This window comes from Tupaia chinensis, unplaced genomic scaffold, assembly GCF_000334495.1.
Source record: "Tupaia chinensis unplaced genomic scaffold, TupChi_1.0 Scaffold000355_1, whole genome shotgun sequence".
Taxonomy (NCBI): domain Eukaryota; kingdom Metazoa; phylum Chordata; class Mammalia; order Scandentia; family Tupaiidae; genus Tupaia; species Tupaia belangeri.
This window is the reverse complement of record NW_006159850.1, coordinates 9,829,928-9,847,504: the sequence shown is the minus strand read 5'-3', so window position 1 is coordinate 9,847,504 and position 17,577 is coordinate 9,829,928. Positions and strand designations below refer to the sequence as shown.

The 17,577-nt window shown below is 41.4% G+C and overlaps 1 protein-coding gene across 1 annotated transcript in view; it reads left to right on the top strand.

The window, feature by feature from the left end:
• WWOX (WW domain containing oxidoreductase) overlaps positions 1-17,577 on the top strand; it is a 1,095,008-nt gene that overhangs the window by 334,216 nt on the left and 743,215 nt on the right. Inside the window, exons 7-8 of the mRNA XM_006152600.3 lie at positions 6,935-7,120; positions 13,752-14,016. Coding sequence (XP_006152662.1) covers positions 6,935-7,120; positions 13,752-14,016 — 451 coding nt within the window. The remainder of the gene's footprint in view (positions 1-6,934; positions 7,121-13,751; positions 14,017-17,577) is intronic.

Here is a 17,577-nt window from a genome sequence, read left to right as displayed (position 1 = left end):
AGAGATCAGGATCCACCCGGGAGAAAAAAAAATCAGCCCCTTAAAGTGCTGACTAATAGCATCAGCTTTGGACTTGGAATGATACTATTTTTGTTTCCATTCTGTCTTTATAGTTTGAACTTTCCTTTTGATATTCTGTAAATATTCATCATCTCAGAGTCTTTTGAATTGCATGGCTTTTAGTCAAAACTGAGCAAAATGTGCCATTTGAATAATAAAAACCTCATTAAAGTGAAGCAAAAGGAATTCTTTTCCTTTTTGTACAAGCCAATTAAGTGCCTTTACAATTAAAAAAAAAAGTCAAGCACTTTATAGTTTCATATTCCATAAGCCTGTTTTTAATTAATAGAGGTGACAGGTTTTAGGTACAGGGTACATATTTTGCCTCTGGTGTTGTGCAATTAACATTAATGAAGGGTATTAAAATTTGGTGAGAAAGGAAAGGGTTTCTCAAGTCTTCTGTGGGTTCATACCTCAAGGCTTAGGTCTTTGGTAGCAAGTTGCTTTGTTTGATGAGGTTTGCATTTCACTGCGTTTGCCTGCAAACAGTAACTAGAAGAGGCATTGTTATTATTCAAAGGTGTATTGTATCAAAATTCTAATGCCTGAACTGTCTTAAGGACAGATCAACAAAGCAGAAATCAGATTCGAAGTATTTAATTATCTCTTGTGGATAAAAGAGAAGGGTAAAGTAACAATTATTGGGACCAGCAGATGGCATAATAGTTATATCACTGAACTCCCACATAGTGACCATGATTCGAAACTCATGTGAGGCGGGTGTGCTTGTGTGCCTAAAGTCCTGAGTGGGGAAGAGATTGCACATGGCCATCCCCCATGGGAGGTGATTTCTCATTTTGTGTCTCTGTCTCTCTGTCTCTCTCAGGAATATAAGTGCCCTATAACAAAAGATTTCTAAACAAAACAAAACAAGTACCAATTATCTAACCTGGCAGGGTGACAGGATATTAGGTCTTTAATTCATCACAACCTTGAGAGGAATGTATTTTTTTGTTCTCAGTTTAGAGGCTAGGAAATAGGTTTCCAGAGGTTAAGTAACTGGCAGTGAGTTAAGTAAGTAAAATAATGTGGCAGAGCTAGAATTCCACTCAGCTTTTGGCTCTGTCCATTCTAAGGAGCTTATCTAAGAGGGTAGATACTGTGTAGTAACTTGAAGTCAATGGTCTTTCATTTTATTTTGTCCGATTAGTTTTATCTTTAGGAATCAGTTTGCTCTTTATTTATATTAACTGTTTCTGATAGTGACTTAATTTCTGACCTCAGGATATTTGCTTCTGTTTGTTTTGTTTCTTTGTTCATTTTCCTGTCTATAAAATGAGGATGATAGTACACATCACCTAGGGTTCTTCAGTACACAAAGATCTTGACAAGTGCCTAGCCCATAGTTACTCTAAAAAAGTATTGGCAACTCTAGAAATGTGAATCAAATATTTTAGATGCATCCTGTGGACAGAAGTCTGACTACTTTTCCTATTTTTCCTAAAATGAGGATGATAGTACACATCACCTAGGGTTCTTCAGTACACAAAGCTCTTGACAAATGCCTAGCCCATAGTTACTCTAAAAAAGTATCAGCAACTCTAGAAATGTGAATCAAATATTTTAGATGCATCCTTAAGGAAGCTCACATTTAATCATATATTCACTTTGCTCATCTATTCTTCCCCTGCCCCCGAGGTTTTTTCCAATGGTTTTGTTTTACTACAAAATATGGGTTATCATGGCAACAAATTAGTAGATACTGCTTTGATTTGAAACAGGGGCTTATGTTGTAGGTAGACTAGATGCCTCAAAGCATTTGTATTCATATTTTTTTTTTTAAGAGAGATTTTTGTTATAGGGTGTGGGCACTTGTCAGAGAGACAGAAAGATAGAAATTGAGAAATCATCCCCCAGGGAGATGGCCAGGGCGCAATCCCTTCTCCTCCATTTTCCTCTTGGGACTTTGGGGACATGTGCGCACACACATACCTAGCATGAGTTTTAAGCCCCTGAGTCCAGGACTTGAACTGTAGTCAACTACTTGAGAGTCCAGCAACATAACCATTGTTCCCTGAATCTCTTGTTTTTGTGGCTTTTTTTGTGCTTATGTACTTTTTGCTGGTAAGTGTTATGCTAGCACCCAGTAAGGGGGGCGGGGAGAGTTGTATACATGCTCAGTGTGGATTTTGAAGATATGAACATGTGCTTAGGGACAATTTTGCCCATACTGGTGCCTTCAGAGGAAGACTGGATACTGGCCAAGGAGCCAGTAGGCTATCTGTGTGCACAGGTGCTGCTATGGGAGGGAAAGAAAGTTACATTCTCCAACTCCCCTAATGTCAATGCAAGCAGTAATTCGGATAACCTCTTCCCTATTGGTGCCAGGGGTCTGGCTGCAAACCCTGACAGTGAGTGATGTATCTGTTGCCCTTTCTGTTGGAGTCTCGGGACTTCCTGCTCATATCTTTCGGACTACTTGTAACAATTACTTACTAGAAAAATGTAAGTAAATCAGTGAAATCCACTTTATGCTCTCTAGGATAGATACAAAAAAAAAAAAAAGGACAGATAAAAACAAAAATTCACCAGGATATGGGCAAATTAGAAGCTTCATGGTGAGAATGTAAAGAGTTATAAACACTTTGGAAAACAGTTTGGGGATTTCTCAAAAACTAGAGTCACTGTATGACCCAGTAATTCTACTCATAGATATATACTCAAGAGAAATAAAAACATACATTTCCACAATGTCCTGTAAGTGAATACCTCTAATAGCAATATTCATAATAACCATAAAGTGAAACTACTCAAATGTCCATCAGTGGTGAATGGACAAACAATATATGGTATATCCATTCAGTGGAATTACTTTTGACTATAAAAAGGAATGAATTAACTGATGTAGGCTACATGTGTGAGCATCATGAAAATGACCAATGAAATAATCCTTTCTCAAAAGACCATATATTGTGCAAGTCCATTTATATGGAATGTCTGATGAAGGCAAATCTACAGGATTGAGTGTATTAATGGTGTGTTGGGGGTGGGAGTGAGTAGAGGCAATTGATGATTCGTGATAATGAAGTTTGTTTTTGGAGTTAGGAAAATTTGTAAATTTAGAATGTGGCAATGGTTGCAACACTCTGTTAATATGCTAAGACCATTTAATTTTACACTTCAAAAAAGGTAAATTTTATGGTATGTGCATTGTATTTAACATAAGTTCTTTAAGAAATTGATTAATGTTTGTTGTCAAAGAGTTGGAAAATACAAAAAAAGAGAAAAAGGAAATAAATCTGATTATATATATATAGAAATCTTTTTTGGGGGAAAGGGTATGAATCATAGTACAAAATTTCAGTTTTCTGCTTTTTCTGTTAAATTGAGAAGTATTGAGAACCTCTTTCTTGATTAATGTTTACTTACCCATTCTCTAGTTGCTGGATTTTAGGTTGCTTTTAGTTCAGATATAATATCATAATTTCAGTTCATTTATATATCATTACATATCATTATACATAAACTCATGTATGAAATTTGCATATATATTTTTTAAAGAAAGAATCCTGAAAGTTGTATTAAGTTTCCTAAGATTGCCATCACAAATTACCCCAAGTCAGGTGACCGAAAATAACAGAAATTAAGTTTCTGACAGCACGGTTGGGCAGAGGTCTGAGATCACCTGGTCATAGGTGTGGCTCCTTCTGAAGACTCTGGGAGAATCCATTCCCTGCCTTTCTCATGGCTTCCAGGGGCTGCCAGCCATCCGTTGTGTTCCTTGGTCTGGATATTTATCACTGCGATCTCTACCTCCTCCTTTCCATCGCCTCTCTGTGTATCTTCTTCCCTTCTCTTCTGTCATAAGAAGACTTTTTATTAAGTTTTGGGCTCTACCTTAATCTAGAATGATCACGTTCTTATGACTCATTTGACTCAATGATCTCATTTTTCTGACTCTTAGAATGTTTCTTCACTCTGTATAGTAAAAATATGAGGCCTTTATATCTTTTCATATATTTGCCATTTTGTTTCTCTTTACATTTTTTCAGAGTATTTAAAATTTTATATTGACTTGTTTTTTTTTTTGTTTTGTTTTTTTTTTTTGAGAGATTTTCGCTATAAGGCGCGTGTGCTCGCCAGACAGACAGAGAGAGACATAGAGACAGAAAGCAAGAAATTACCCCCCAGGGGGGATGGCCACACCACAATCCCTTCTCCTCCATTCTCCTCTCGGGATATTGGGCACGCACGCACATGCGCCTGGTGTGAGTTTTAAACCACCGGGTCCGGGACACGAACCGTGGTCGACTACGTGGGAGTCCAGCGACATAGCCATTACGCTAACTGCTGGTCCCTTATATTGACTTCTTACATTTCCTTTTGTTGCATGTCAATGCTTTTAAAAAACTCGTGAAGCTTAAGCTATGATCTGTGAAGATGGGATAGAGCTATGAAAAGTTTCTGTGAAACTTTTGCACTTAATGATAGATCTATGAAAAGTTTCTATGAAAACAACAGTGAGTTTTTTTGTTGTGGTTTTAAGGTTTTTTGCTATAGGGTGTGTGTACTTGCATGCACAGAGAGATAGAAAGGGAAAGTGAGAGGGAGAGTGAGAAATCTCCTCCTGGGGGATAGTCAGCCCTGTGGGAGTCCAGCACCTGAACTACTATGCCACCTGCTGGCTCTTGATTTTCTTTTTTTCTAATGGAAGTGTAGGAAAGATTTTATTTCCTATACTACATAAGAATACTGCCTATAAACCTTCACATGAAGTCTGAGCTATGTGAGGAAACCGTGTCCTCAATTTTCAGCCCCTAGTTCTACAGAAGCTCAAAGTCTTTGGGTGATTTGTCTGAAACTGGGACAAATATGCAGACCTTTGAACCTTTGTGTGTGTGTGTGTGTGTGAGAGAGAGAGATTTCTGCTATAGGGAGCGTACATTCCCAGAGAGACAGAGAAATAGAGAGAAAGTGAGAAATCACCCCCAGGGTGGATGGTCTTTCCATAATCCCTTCTCTTCCATTCTCCTCTTGGGATTGTGAGCATGTGTGCACCTGTGTTTAGTGTGAGTTTCAAGCAGACAGGTCCAGGACTCCAGCCTAGGTCAGCCATGCGAGAGTTCAGCGCCTTAACCACTATGCCACCTGCTGGCCCCAGATCTTTGAATCTTAATCCAGTGCTTCTGTAAACCCACAGCCTGTTGTTTTTTCTCTTATTTGGCATGCTAAATTTCTAATTGTTTTTTTTTTTTTGTAATTACTTGATTATATTTTTACCTTATTACAAAGATATCACATATTAGTTATGGGAGAAAAATGAAGAAAATACAGATAAAATTAGAAAAAAATAATCAGACACTCTAAGTCCCTACATCTCCAGAGATAACTACAATGAATATTTTTGTTTATCCTTCTTTTCTCTGTTTCCTTCCTCCTCCCACTTTCTCTATGTAAGTGTGTGTGTGACCATACAATATTTTACATTCTGTTTTATTCCAGTAGTTTATAGCATCAATAGATTTGTTTGTTAATCATTTTACTAGCTACCCAGGGCTGTCCCTACAGGGCAGTGGTTAGGTACACAGCGAAGGGAGCCAGCTCCCACATGGCTGACCACGGCTCAGATCCCAGCCCCAGTGGCTTAGAAAACGTGCTGGCCATGTGCACACATGCCGAGGGTCCTGGCACGATGGAGAAAGAGAGGCAAAAGGACGGGGCATGATCAGGCTCCACTTTTTCAAAATAAGGTAACATTCCCAGGTTCCAAGTCTGTCACTTTCCTCTCTCGGGTGCACACACATGCTCTCTGGTACTAAAAAATGGGGGAAAAAAAAAAGCTATGTGGTATTCTGCCATATGGATAGATACTACTTCATTTAAAGATTTCTCAGTTGTTTATTTTGATTTTCTACTGATTTGTTGCGTTCTATTTCAATTACAAATGCTGTGTTCGTCTTGAGTACATTTCATTGTGCAGCTCACATTCGTACATTAGGATGATTTCCTCATCAGTCACATTGTTTATGTGGATTTAGGATTTGGGCACATGAATGGCTTCTCTTATTGATAATTTCATTGTTGAACAAATTAGATATACACAAGAAGAGCGAATATTTAATAGACCTCCATGTACCTATCTCTGGGCTCATTTCCAAAATGTGGATTTAATCTGAACTCTAAATTGAATATATTCGAATAATATGTGCCTTTTTAAAAGATCTTTTTCCATAGGGTTCATGCGCTCCCTGTAGAGAAACAGAGAAAGACGCTGAGAAGGAAAGTGAGGAATCTCCCCCTGGGAGTATGGCCATGCCGCAGTCCCTTCTCCTCCATTTTCCTCTCGGGATTTTGAGCACACATGCACCTGGTGTGATTTTCAAACAGTCAGGTCCAGGACTTGCTCCGTGATCGGCCATGAGGAAATCCAGCACCATAACCACTATGCCACCTGCTGGCCCCCGTGCCTGACTTTTTAGATAGAACATTGCTCTCTTAGTATGTTTACTCAGCAGTCCTAGGTGCTGGGCCTCTTGTCAGCCTTTTTTACAGCTTATTTTCTCCTTTCTTGCTCAGCTCTACTTTAAGGACTATTTTGATTTAAGGAAGCAGAAAGTGAGAAGTGGTTGAATTAGGAGGCACAGAGGTTAATTAGTGATAGAACCTGAATTCCAACTAGGGTGCCCAACTCTTCCTTGATCGCCCTGTACTGCCTTGTTTTCAGCACTCAAAAGTTCTACATCCCAAGGTGTCTTTCATCCCCAGTAACCCACGGCCAGTGTCCACTCACAACCATGTGACATTTTAGAGTGTCCTATTTCTGCCTGCTTGGAGTCCTGAAGATGGTGAAGAATTGTTTCTTTGCAAAGGAATGTGGGTTATCCTTGGCCTTCGAGGGCTATGTCCATGTAACAGTGACTGTTTTATTTCCCAGGTCTCTTCACGTGCTTGTGTGCAACGCGGCAGCGTTTGCTTTGCCCTGGAGCCTCACAAAAGACGGCCTGGAGACCACCTTCCAGGTGAATCACCTGGGCCACTTCTACCTTGTCCAGCTCCTTCAAGATGTTTTGTGCCGCTCGGCCCCTGCCCGCGTTGTTGTGGTCTCCTCGGAGTCCCATAGGTGGGTTGGAAGTGAATTATTTTCTTTGTCTCCTTCCTTGCTCCAGCTCATATTCCCCTGAGGCTCTTTCTGAAAATAATATGGACTGGTCCTACTGTGAGAAGCCTGGGTGTGCTCAGCCTATCTTCCCGAACTTTTCTAGGTCTCTCTCTCTCTGTGTGTGTGTGTGTGTGTGTGTGTGACATCTCGGGGGCATTGTTTTGGGGGGACTGTCTGCAGTTATGCAGATTGTTTTTACAACTATACGTTCCTCATTGATTTCGCTTAGAGATGGAATAATAATTGATTCAATCTGAATGGCATGACCTTTATTGATTTGTAATTCAACAACTTCAACATCTTACCAAGAAGAATGTGCCGTTATTCTAGCAGGAGAAACAATGCAATTAAAGACTGCGAGATGAAATCCAATTGTTTTATAATGAGAAATTAGGGAATTCAATGCAGACATTAGCTGTGCAATTGTAGAAAGGAAAGTAGTTAGAACATATTAGAAATCTGGCCATGCCTCTTTTGGTTAAAATTTCAATTAAAACATCAGATGGCATTTCTTTTCTGTTACCATTAGGAGGATATTCAATTGACTAAAAAGACATTGGAAAATTTCATCGTATTTTCAGCGTGTTTGTTTCTGGAGTTGGCTAAACAACTATTTGTCTAAAGAGAAGACAAAGGGCTTCCTGGGTGAGGATAGATTTCATCCTTGTTAAGGAGATTTCTCTTTGGCATTTTCTTGAGGGTGGGGGCCTGCCAGTGGGGGCAGGGAAGCTTTACTCTTAGCAGAGTAGCTGGGGAAGAAAAATAATGTGCAAGGACCTATTTTTTCCTCCTCTTCTCCGTCTTAAGTCCTGAAATGTTTTAGTGACCCAGAATGAAGCTTATTTTTTTTAATCATACTTCCATAAAATGTAACCCCTGGGACTTGGAAGAGAGAGACCAGCCAAGGGTTAGCTTGAACCCTTTATCACTCCCAAACACAGGGGCTTATGATATAAGTGACACACTGCAGATAGATTTACTTTTACCATTTTAAATTTATGATGGCCGAAATGAAAGGAAAATGCCAGTAATAATCCTCCCCCGTGTGAAAAGACATGAAACATCTAGTAATTAGGTGGTAACAAAATCTGGACAGCCTTATCTTTGCAAATCACACCAGGTTTGTGAAAGCAAGTGGAGTGGCCCTGTCAAGGAGCGAGGGAGGCTACCGTGGGGGCAGGCAGGGGAGAGAGCTTCGAAAATAAATCTGCCAGCCCCAATCGTTTGCCAGATGTGGAGGGCACCACGGGATATGTTTAAATGAGCTGGTATTTAATGGGAGATTATGTGGAATTGTCAGCTGCTCTCTTCCCTTTGTCAAACTGTATCTCAAACGGTATTTCATGTGACGTCTTTGTTCTCTCCTTAACTGCGGTGTAATTTGTGCCCACCATGGAGATCCAAATCTTAATTTCAGTTTAAACAAGAAGTTGGGAAGAAATGGCCTCGGTCCCCCTGAATTAGACCTGTCTGCATTCACAGACCGGGCCTTCCTGAAATGTGCCGTCAGCCCTACTGCTGTCCGGTGGCTGGCACCAGTGTTCTATTTTCCGGTCTTCCATCGTACCTTGTCCATGGTATTTTTACAAAATGTTAATTCCTCCAAGCTGCCGTGTTTGTTACACTCACGCATGGCGTCCCTTGGCACTTGGGAGTCAGCCTGGACATGGGGCATGCAAGCAGTATGGACGTGGACACTGGCTCACTATTCAGGCACTCTGAGCCCTAAACCATGCTGTAAAATGCAAGTGTTGATATCTAATTACCTCCATAAACCTTGGCTGAATCTCGTCGTCGGAGTCAAGACCCCCTGTTAGGGGAAAAATAAAGTCCTATGTTTGCAGAAAATATTATACTAGACTGCCCCGAGGCAAGATATTTACTAGCCTCCCTGCGTCTTCCCTGTGTTTTACTTATCTGGAGTCTGAGCGAGCGAATTGAGTTTCTGCATACCTAAAATACATCATATTGAAATGAGAACTTGACTTCCGTGCTGGGAAAAAATTTTTAGATAACAATTAAAATAGAATGAAAAGGGCTGAGTGCTGGCTGAACGACTCTAAATGGCTACAGCTCTAAATGGCTACAGCTGTGCTGAATGCAAATTACCACACACACACACACACACACACACACACACACACACACTCACCCATACATAGTCTCACACACACACACACACTCTCACCCATACATAGTCTCACATACATACACACACACACACACATACACACACTCTCATCCATACATAGTCTCACACACACACTCACACATAGTCACACACACACTCATCCACACACAGTCACAAACACACATTCACTCACACACACACACACACACACACACACACACACACGTACATTTCCAATGCAAATTCAGTACTATTCTTTGAGCACTGTAGCTTCTGTCCATATAGAATCCAGGCTAATACTTTCAGTTTAGGAATTTAAAAAACCTTTAGTTAATAAAAGGGGGATCGGTATATATAGAAATAGGAATAGTCTCAAAGAGCAAATGCTAACAGCCAGGGAGCCAGTTTTCACCTTGGAAATTAGAGTAGGTAGGCTTCGAAGAGTCGTCTTCCTGCCTGTTGGGCTGAGAGGTGAACGTGGTCCTTTGTCAGGAAGCTTGCCCTGGTTCTGAGGGATGGCAGCTTTTTCCCTCCCTCCCTACTTCCTCGAAGACTGTCAGTACCAGCTGATGAGACAGCAGGGAGGGGAATCAGGGTCCTGTCTGTGGGGAGGGTTGTGTGCAGAGCAGGGATCTCATGTTTAGCGCCAGTGCTTTTCCATCTTGAAACTATTCTTCTACCTGGTTCCACCTAATTTCTCATCATGGCTCTTTTTTTTTTTTTTTTTTTTTTTTTTTTTTTTTTTCCCTTTTTTTCATTGGGACCACAAAAAAACTAATTTCTCATCATGGCTCTTTTTTTTTTTTTTTTTTTTTTTTTTTTTTTTTTTTTGCCTGCTTCTAGATTGGAGACTAAGAAGCAATGACTTTTCTCCTCCTAGAAATTTAACCCATCCAGTGTTCCCTAGTCATGAAATTCTACTTTGTTGTCCTTATCAACCAAAACAAGAGAACTCATTCTAAACATTACAGAGCGCTGCATGCCAGTAGTGATAAAGAACACAGAGGACTTGAACCTTGTGGTAAATTGTGCCTTTTAAGCAAGACTCAAAACAAAGCTTTCTGTGCTAAGGGGAACGTGGCCTTGATTTGGAATTCCAAACCCATGATTCAACTTCAGTTCTATAATCCTCTACTCAGTCCCATTGTGTTCAGGCACCAGGTAAGGCAGCATTCCAAGGGTCTCACTGTCTGCACCAAGAACTCACAGTCCAGTGCTAGAGGCAGGTGAACAAATGATTTGCAGTGTGGTGTAGCAACAGCAGAGCACCAAGGTGTGGGCAGAACACAAAAATGGTACAGTTAGCTTGACTGCTAATCTTGGACGGACAACGGTGCCATTGAACACTAGGAATGATACCGTGGACTGAGTCCTGAAGAGTGGAGACTTAGCTTCCGTGGAGACATGTGTTTCAACCTGGTTTACATGGCTTCTTTCAATCTGTCTCCCACTGTCACCCAAGAAATCGCTCTGACATTTAGACTTGGGAGAATTAGTTAGGGAGAGGTTCCTGGAAAAAGTGGTCCCTGAGCTGGGTTGAGCTGAACAAGAGTGCCAAGAAGAGTTTATTTTGGGACCAGCAGTTAGCGTAATGGCTATATCGCTGGACTCCCATGTAGTTGACTGCGGTTCGCATCATGGACCCGTGGCTTAAACTCACGCTGGGCACGTGTGTGTGCATGCCCAAGATCCCGAGAGGAGATTGGAAGAGAAGGGATTGCGGTGTGGCCATCCCCTCTGGGGGGATGATTTCTCGCTTTCTGTCTTTCTGTCTCTCTCTGTCTATCTGCCGAGCGCACACTCCCTATCGCGAAAACCTCTTCAAAAAAAAAAAAAGGGTTTATTTTCAGTCCCAGCTTAGAAGAGAAGAGTGGATGATGGGAATGAAGGTTGTTGTATTTACCGCATACCTCTGAGATGGTGTCTAAATCACTGATGCTCTCTTCTACCCTAAGGAAAGTTTCCAAGTCATGACCAGTATCTTAAGTTTTAAACTTAAAAGCCCCCTTTGTTTTGGTGAAAACTCTTCTGTAACACCTCACTACTGTGTCGAAGTAAAGTTGAGAAATGATTTAAGTTACTTTCACAACTAAATCTAAAGAAGAAATAAGTATGTAGCAAAGTATATGTGTTTCCACATATGAATGCTTGGGCAAGACTGCAGGAAAGGTATTCATGTGTGTGTGCGTGCACAGATCACCTGAGGGCACTCACAAATGCAGGCGTGCGGCACTGCAGTCCGTAGTAGAACAACACTGAGTCAAACTTCCTCCTCCAAAAAACCCACGTAAGTCCGAGAGTACCTTCAGTCCTCATTTTCTGCAGTGTTGCACTCTCCTGCAAATGCAGTGAATTGTGAAGACCTGCTTATGTGTAAAGCACAGTTAGTTAGGCTCCGTGCTCAGATAGTCACACACAAGCTTTTCATCTACACCAGGGTCCAGTGGGGCAGTCTGCATTAAGTGTGATTGCCCCTGCGTCACAGGACAGGGACCATCCCTGGCTCCCATCACTCATGGTCATCGCTGGGAAAGGGCCCAGTGTATTTTCAAATTTCCTGCTACGTTCCCCTGCTTTAGGCAATTGAGCGTGGAGGGTAGGCTCTCTGTGTGGCATAGGACTTGGGAACAGGCAGCTAAGCACTAGTTTCAACATCCCATTGTTTTTGTTGTTGGTGGTGGTGTTTTTTTTAAATTAATTAACTTATTTTTAATCTTTTTTTTTTTAATGTTTTAGTTTGCCAGAGGGCACATGCACTCACCAGAAAGAGACAGAGAGAAAAGGAGAGGGAGAAAGCACTCTCCAGTGGGGTACGGGGTCACACCTTAGTCCCTTCTCCTCCGTTTCTCCTTTCTGTCAGCATTTGGGGCACAGATGTATGCACACACACCCGGTACATTTCTGAAGCCACAGGGTCCTGGACTAGAACAGTATGCTTGGCTTTGGAATCCAGCTCCTTTATCCACGAGGCCGTGGAGCCCGGCCTCATTGTGATATTTTAAGGCGGCTTCTGGCCATCAGCCTTGTGATGACTTTATAGCACTAGAAATCAGTGCTGTGGTCTGAATCCTGGAAATAGGGAATTTAGTTTTCATTAAAAGACAAATTTCTGGGGCCAGCAGGTGGCATTGTGGTTAAGGCACTGGACTCCCACTTGGTCAACTGCAGTTTACATCCCAGACCCTTCAACTTGAGAATCATGATAGGATCATGATGTGTGTGTGTGTGTGTGTGTGTGTGTGTGTGTGTGTGTGTGTGCATGCATGTGCATGTGTCCCAGATCCCAGGAGGACAATAGAAGAGAAGGGATTGTGGAGCGACCATCTTCCCAAAGGATGATTTCTCACTTTTCCTTCTCTCTGTTTCTCCAGTGAGCACACACCCTATGGCAGAAACCTTGAAAGCAAAATACGAAAAAAAAAAAAAAAAAAACCCCACAAATTTCATCTTCTTCTGCAAGGCTTTTTATAGTCTTAGCACAACAGATCTGCTTATATTGAGGAGCAGGATGGTTCATCTGACTGTTTGCTTTTTCGTTTTTCATAGTAGTTTTCTAGCATCCTCTTACTAAGCTTCCCCATCACTCAGTGCCCAGAATTAATTTAATAAAACAAAATATGAGGGGTCTTTAAACAAAGATGAGACTGTCTAGAAAGTCCCTTTCATTTGTTTTGGGCTTTTTTTATTTTATTGTTTTTGGCAGTCAATACTTTGTTCTTACTTTGACAAAAGAAAGAAAGAGAAGAAAGAAAGAAAGAGAAACAAACAGCTGGTGTTTAACGACTCCATCAGACCCAATTATAAAACATCAACTAGTTACTTTGATTTGTGTGTATACATACCCTGGGTATACTTAAAAACATTAGACTCTGCCAGAATTCATTTTGGCTTTGTTTACATTTATCTTTTAAACGTATAAGACTATTGATGGCACCTCACCAAGGTTATAACCCCGTTATAATCATTAATTTTTAATCTGGAAAAGAGTCTTGGAGGCAGCAAGGCGCATCTATATTTACTTGGATGCTCAAATGAAAATATACAGGACTCTAGCAAGGGCTAAAATAATCCAGAAAAGCGCCGTCAAAGGTTAGGAATGTGATATCTTCCTGTTTCCAAAAGCAGCAGTCCTTTATTTAAGATGCTTTTTCATTTTACTTAATTATCCTTGAACTTCCTGTTAGAGGTTTCAAAAAAATATATGTTGGAGGCCAATGGGAGTTCATCATGGTAAGGCTGTTCCATTTCTCAGTGTGGGTCTCTACTAAGTCTATCTGTGGATCCAGTTGGTTGGTATTGTTAAACAACCATCATCCATTTTTAGGGGAGACTTTACTTCGCTGTGTGTAGGATTAAGTGTTCAGTAGTCACTGCCCATCTCCTCAGGTTACTAGTAAGAGATAGTGAGCTAGATGAGAAGTGAGCGCTTCGTTGCTTCATGTCATGTTTCTTATTTTTCAGATTCACAGATATTAATGATTCCTTGGGAAAACTTGACCTCAGCCGCCTTTCTCCATCCAAAAATGAGTACTGGGCCATGCTGGCTTACAACCGGTCCAAACTCTGCAACGTGCTGTTCTCCAACGAGCTACACCGTCGTCTCTCCCCGCGTGGGGTCACATCGAACGCTGTGCATCCCGGCAACATGATGTATTCCTCCCTCCATCGCAACTGGTGGGTGTACACGCTGCTGTTTACCTTGGCGAGGCCTTTCACCAAGTCCATGGTAAGTGAGCAACTCCCAGTGCCATGAATGACTTTGCCGTGTCTCTTGGGAAGGGTCCTAGAAAAACCCAACCTGAGTGTCTTCGGCCTCTCGGCTCTTGTAATGATGTTTCTGATCTTGAGGATGACGTCCTTGGGACCGTTCGTGCCAATGGTCAGGGCTCTTGAATACGTCTGCACCGGCTTTAGATTTGTTTCTCTGAAGGTGTCTCAGAGGCTGGATTGAGGACGTGGCTTTCAATATTGTGTTGAAGGTGCTCGAACGTCTTGATGGAAGTGATCTTTTACGTGTGTGTGTTTTGGCTTCTTTGATTCAGAAACTTTGAAAATCTATGTTGCTGAGCACAGCACTTGAAAACTGTTTTGTGTGAGTGGGTGAAAAACATGGGTTTGTGGCTATGGAATTATCAGCAGACGTGATTCATTGTTTTCATTGAGAATCTGTATCTGATGTCCTAAATTATTCTTTTAATGGGTATAAACTTCTCCTAGAGAGTATTTCATAGACCGGAGGTGTGCTTTATTCTTTCCTCCTAAAATAAGAATCATTTTGGATGAGTTACACCACTGAGGTTAGATTTGGAAATGTTCACAAAGGTTCATATACAATTTTTACATATTTCACACAATATTTCTGGTAGATTAATTTTCTAAAACACAGGTCTTTAATTTTTCTTATTTATTTATTTTTATTTTATTATTGGATGCCAGTATTGACTTTAGAAGTTTTAGAAGTCAGGGCCAGCAGGTGGCGTGGTGGTTGAGGTCCTGGACTCCCACATGACCAATCCTGGATTTACTGGCTGGCTTTCTCACTTTCCCTCTTGCTCACTTTCTCTCTCTTTGCTCATGTAGAATATAGTAATAATAATAATAATATTAATAATAATAATAAAAATAAAAAATAGGAAAAAAGAAATATAGGTCAAACTAACATTCTCCAGCTGATCTCAAAGCCTCGGAATACAGACTGTCTTCTTCTCCTGTGTTCACTATTCATATGCTATTTTTTAACTTCACATTTGTGGATGTTTTTTTAAAACCATAACAGAACTATTTTGAAATGTCTGGAAGAAAAACAGTAAGTACATCTTTTACTTCAATCACCCAAGTGGTTCTTCTGCAAAATAAACAGACATAATCCAAGAGTTGAAGACTTAAGATTCCAGGGCTTGCGTGAGAGGATTATGGAGAATGGATCTCCATGTTCCAAATGTGGTTCATATCTAAAAAGTCAGTGAATGCATCCTGTCCATAGGTTGCTCAGGTTCTGAAATACCTCCCCCCCCCCATTGCTGTACTGTCCATGATGTGTAAGACCACTCGAGAACACACCTCAATAGGTACAGGCAAAGCTTGGATCTGAGAGAGATGCCCTCAGGAGCAGCCCAGGGTGACAGAGAAAACAAAAGCTGGTCTTTAAGGCCCTGGGTGAGAGGGATGTGGGAAGGTGAGCAAATGAACCTTGAAAAGGGTTGGACCAAAGTGGCAACATCGTAGAAACCCAGATTTTCCTCGTGCTGTGTGGGGAGTGGGGACACTTGTGCAAAGGGCAAGGGAAGTGGGCAGGTCCCTGTGCTTGAGATGGGAGTGTGGGTCTGAATTGGCTTGGACATGGCTTCCTGATGGTGGTAAGAGGAGGACAGTGGGCCAGCAAGCTTTCCTGGTAATGATCCTAGTGGTTGAACTCCAGCGCACACCTCGAGCGTTGGAACTACTTGGGCAAGTCACTTCAGCTTCCAGCTTGCCTCCGTGTGGTCAAAATCGCACAGGATGGCATGAGCATTCGCAAGAGTAATGACATCCACAAGAATGGCCCTAGAGTTCCCGCAAAGTGTATGATCAGGCTACTGGGCAGGTAACCACTGGCCACATGGGGACATTGCCTTCTTGAAACATGGCTAATACGACTGAAGAGCTGACCTTTTACTCTGCTCTTCTTTGAATTAAACTGGTCGGTTTTGCTAGCAGGATGGACTAGACTGGGAAAGTCACCCTCGTGTGCTATGCTGTATACCTGGCTTGGCCCTGCGCCGTCATGAGGAGACATTTGTTTTTTAAACAAAGGGTACACGTGTGCTATTTTAATGCAGACATAGTTTTGGGAAGTAAACCACGCAGTTTCCATCTCACATGAGAGTCCAAAATGCTGATGTAGAAGCTCGCGCGGATGCAGTGGCCGCATCACCAGATGGCTTGCGCCCTGTGCTTCGTAAGCCCTCTGTGTTACACAGTCGAGAAAGTGTTCTCCTCTTACTTCAGTGTTGCTGGGGTATCCATTCATTGTGTGGGGCCAAGAGAACAAGAAACCCAGCCCACCCATGTGCTCCGGAGCGCTGCCTTCCCAGCCACGCTGTAGCCGCCTCCCCTAAGTATTAAACAGCAGTATTCTCATATCAATGTCCCTTTTTTATTTGCTGTGACTTGCTGTGACTACGGTGATTTTAGTTACAGTAATTAGGTCACCCTTCATGGAGTCAGGCTATTTTAAGTGCCTCTTTAAGGAATATTGTTGCAGATCAGTAATTTTACAATTGGATGTTCTTGTGCAACTTTATTAAATGTAATCTGTCTTTTAAATGTTGCCCTTTTACAGTTATACATTTCTAATTGTTGCTGTAAATGCATTATCACTTTGAAATTAATTAATTTTTCCATTTTGGCCGCCTGCAGTATAATAATCACTAATGAGAAACTCATAGGGATTAATTCTTCGCACAGTGACCCCTACTGGTAACACAATGTCCCTGCCTCCTCTTCCTCCTGAGGTCCAGAGGACAGGGCAAGTGTATAGGGGTGCTGGGGGAGAAGTGCTTGCTCCCTCTCCAATTGATGATAAAACAAAAAGAGATAAAAATGGAAATAGGGTCATTTTTAAAGGTTCGTAAGAAGATGCAGGATTATTCAAATAACTGCTTTGAAACATCTTAAAGGAGACTCAAGTTGACTGAGGCTTTCTAATTATGAAGTCACATCGTGTGTGCATTCTAAGATGACCTTCCTACCCCTCTAGCTTTCTTTTATGCAGTCAAGGCACTCCGAAAGTACACTTTGGATATATGTGGATTAATATGCGTCGTATGTTCATCTATGTAATGTATTCATACATACGCATTACTCTGTGGGGTTTCATTCACATAACTGGGACTTGTATTATTTGGTGACATGAGAGATTTTCAGGGGGAGGGTGCTTTGTTGTTCTGGCCATGTGCGAAGACTGTTGAGTCCCTGCAGACTCCCAGGTAAGATGCAATTTTGGCAGTTTAGGCTCAATACCACGATGATTTATGTTTCAGTACAAGTGTTTTCATTTAGGATTCAAAAAAGTTTAATGACATTAGAATTATTATATTTATTTTACAGTTGAAAAGCACAGAGGGTTTATCCAGCCTGTTCAAAAAAATGGCAGACCAGCCTTGAAAAGCTTCATGAAGCAGTCCCAGTCCCAGGTTCATCTACTTGATCATGCACCATTGTGGCCCTGGCATGTACATATAGTCATGCAGTTATGTTTGTTAAAATGTTTGACAGCACCTTCGTGAAGTCAGACCCCTCCCACTCT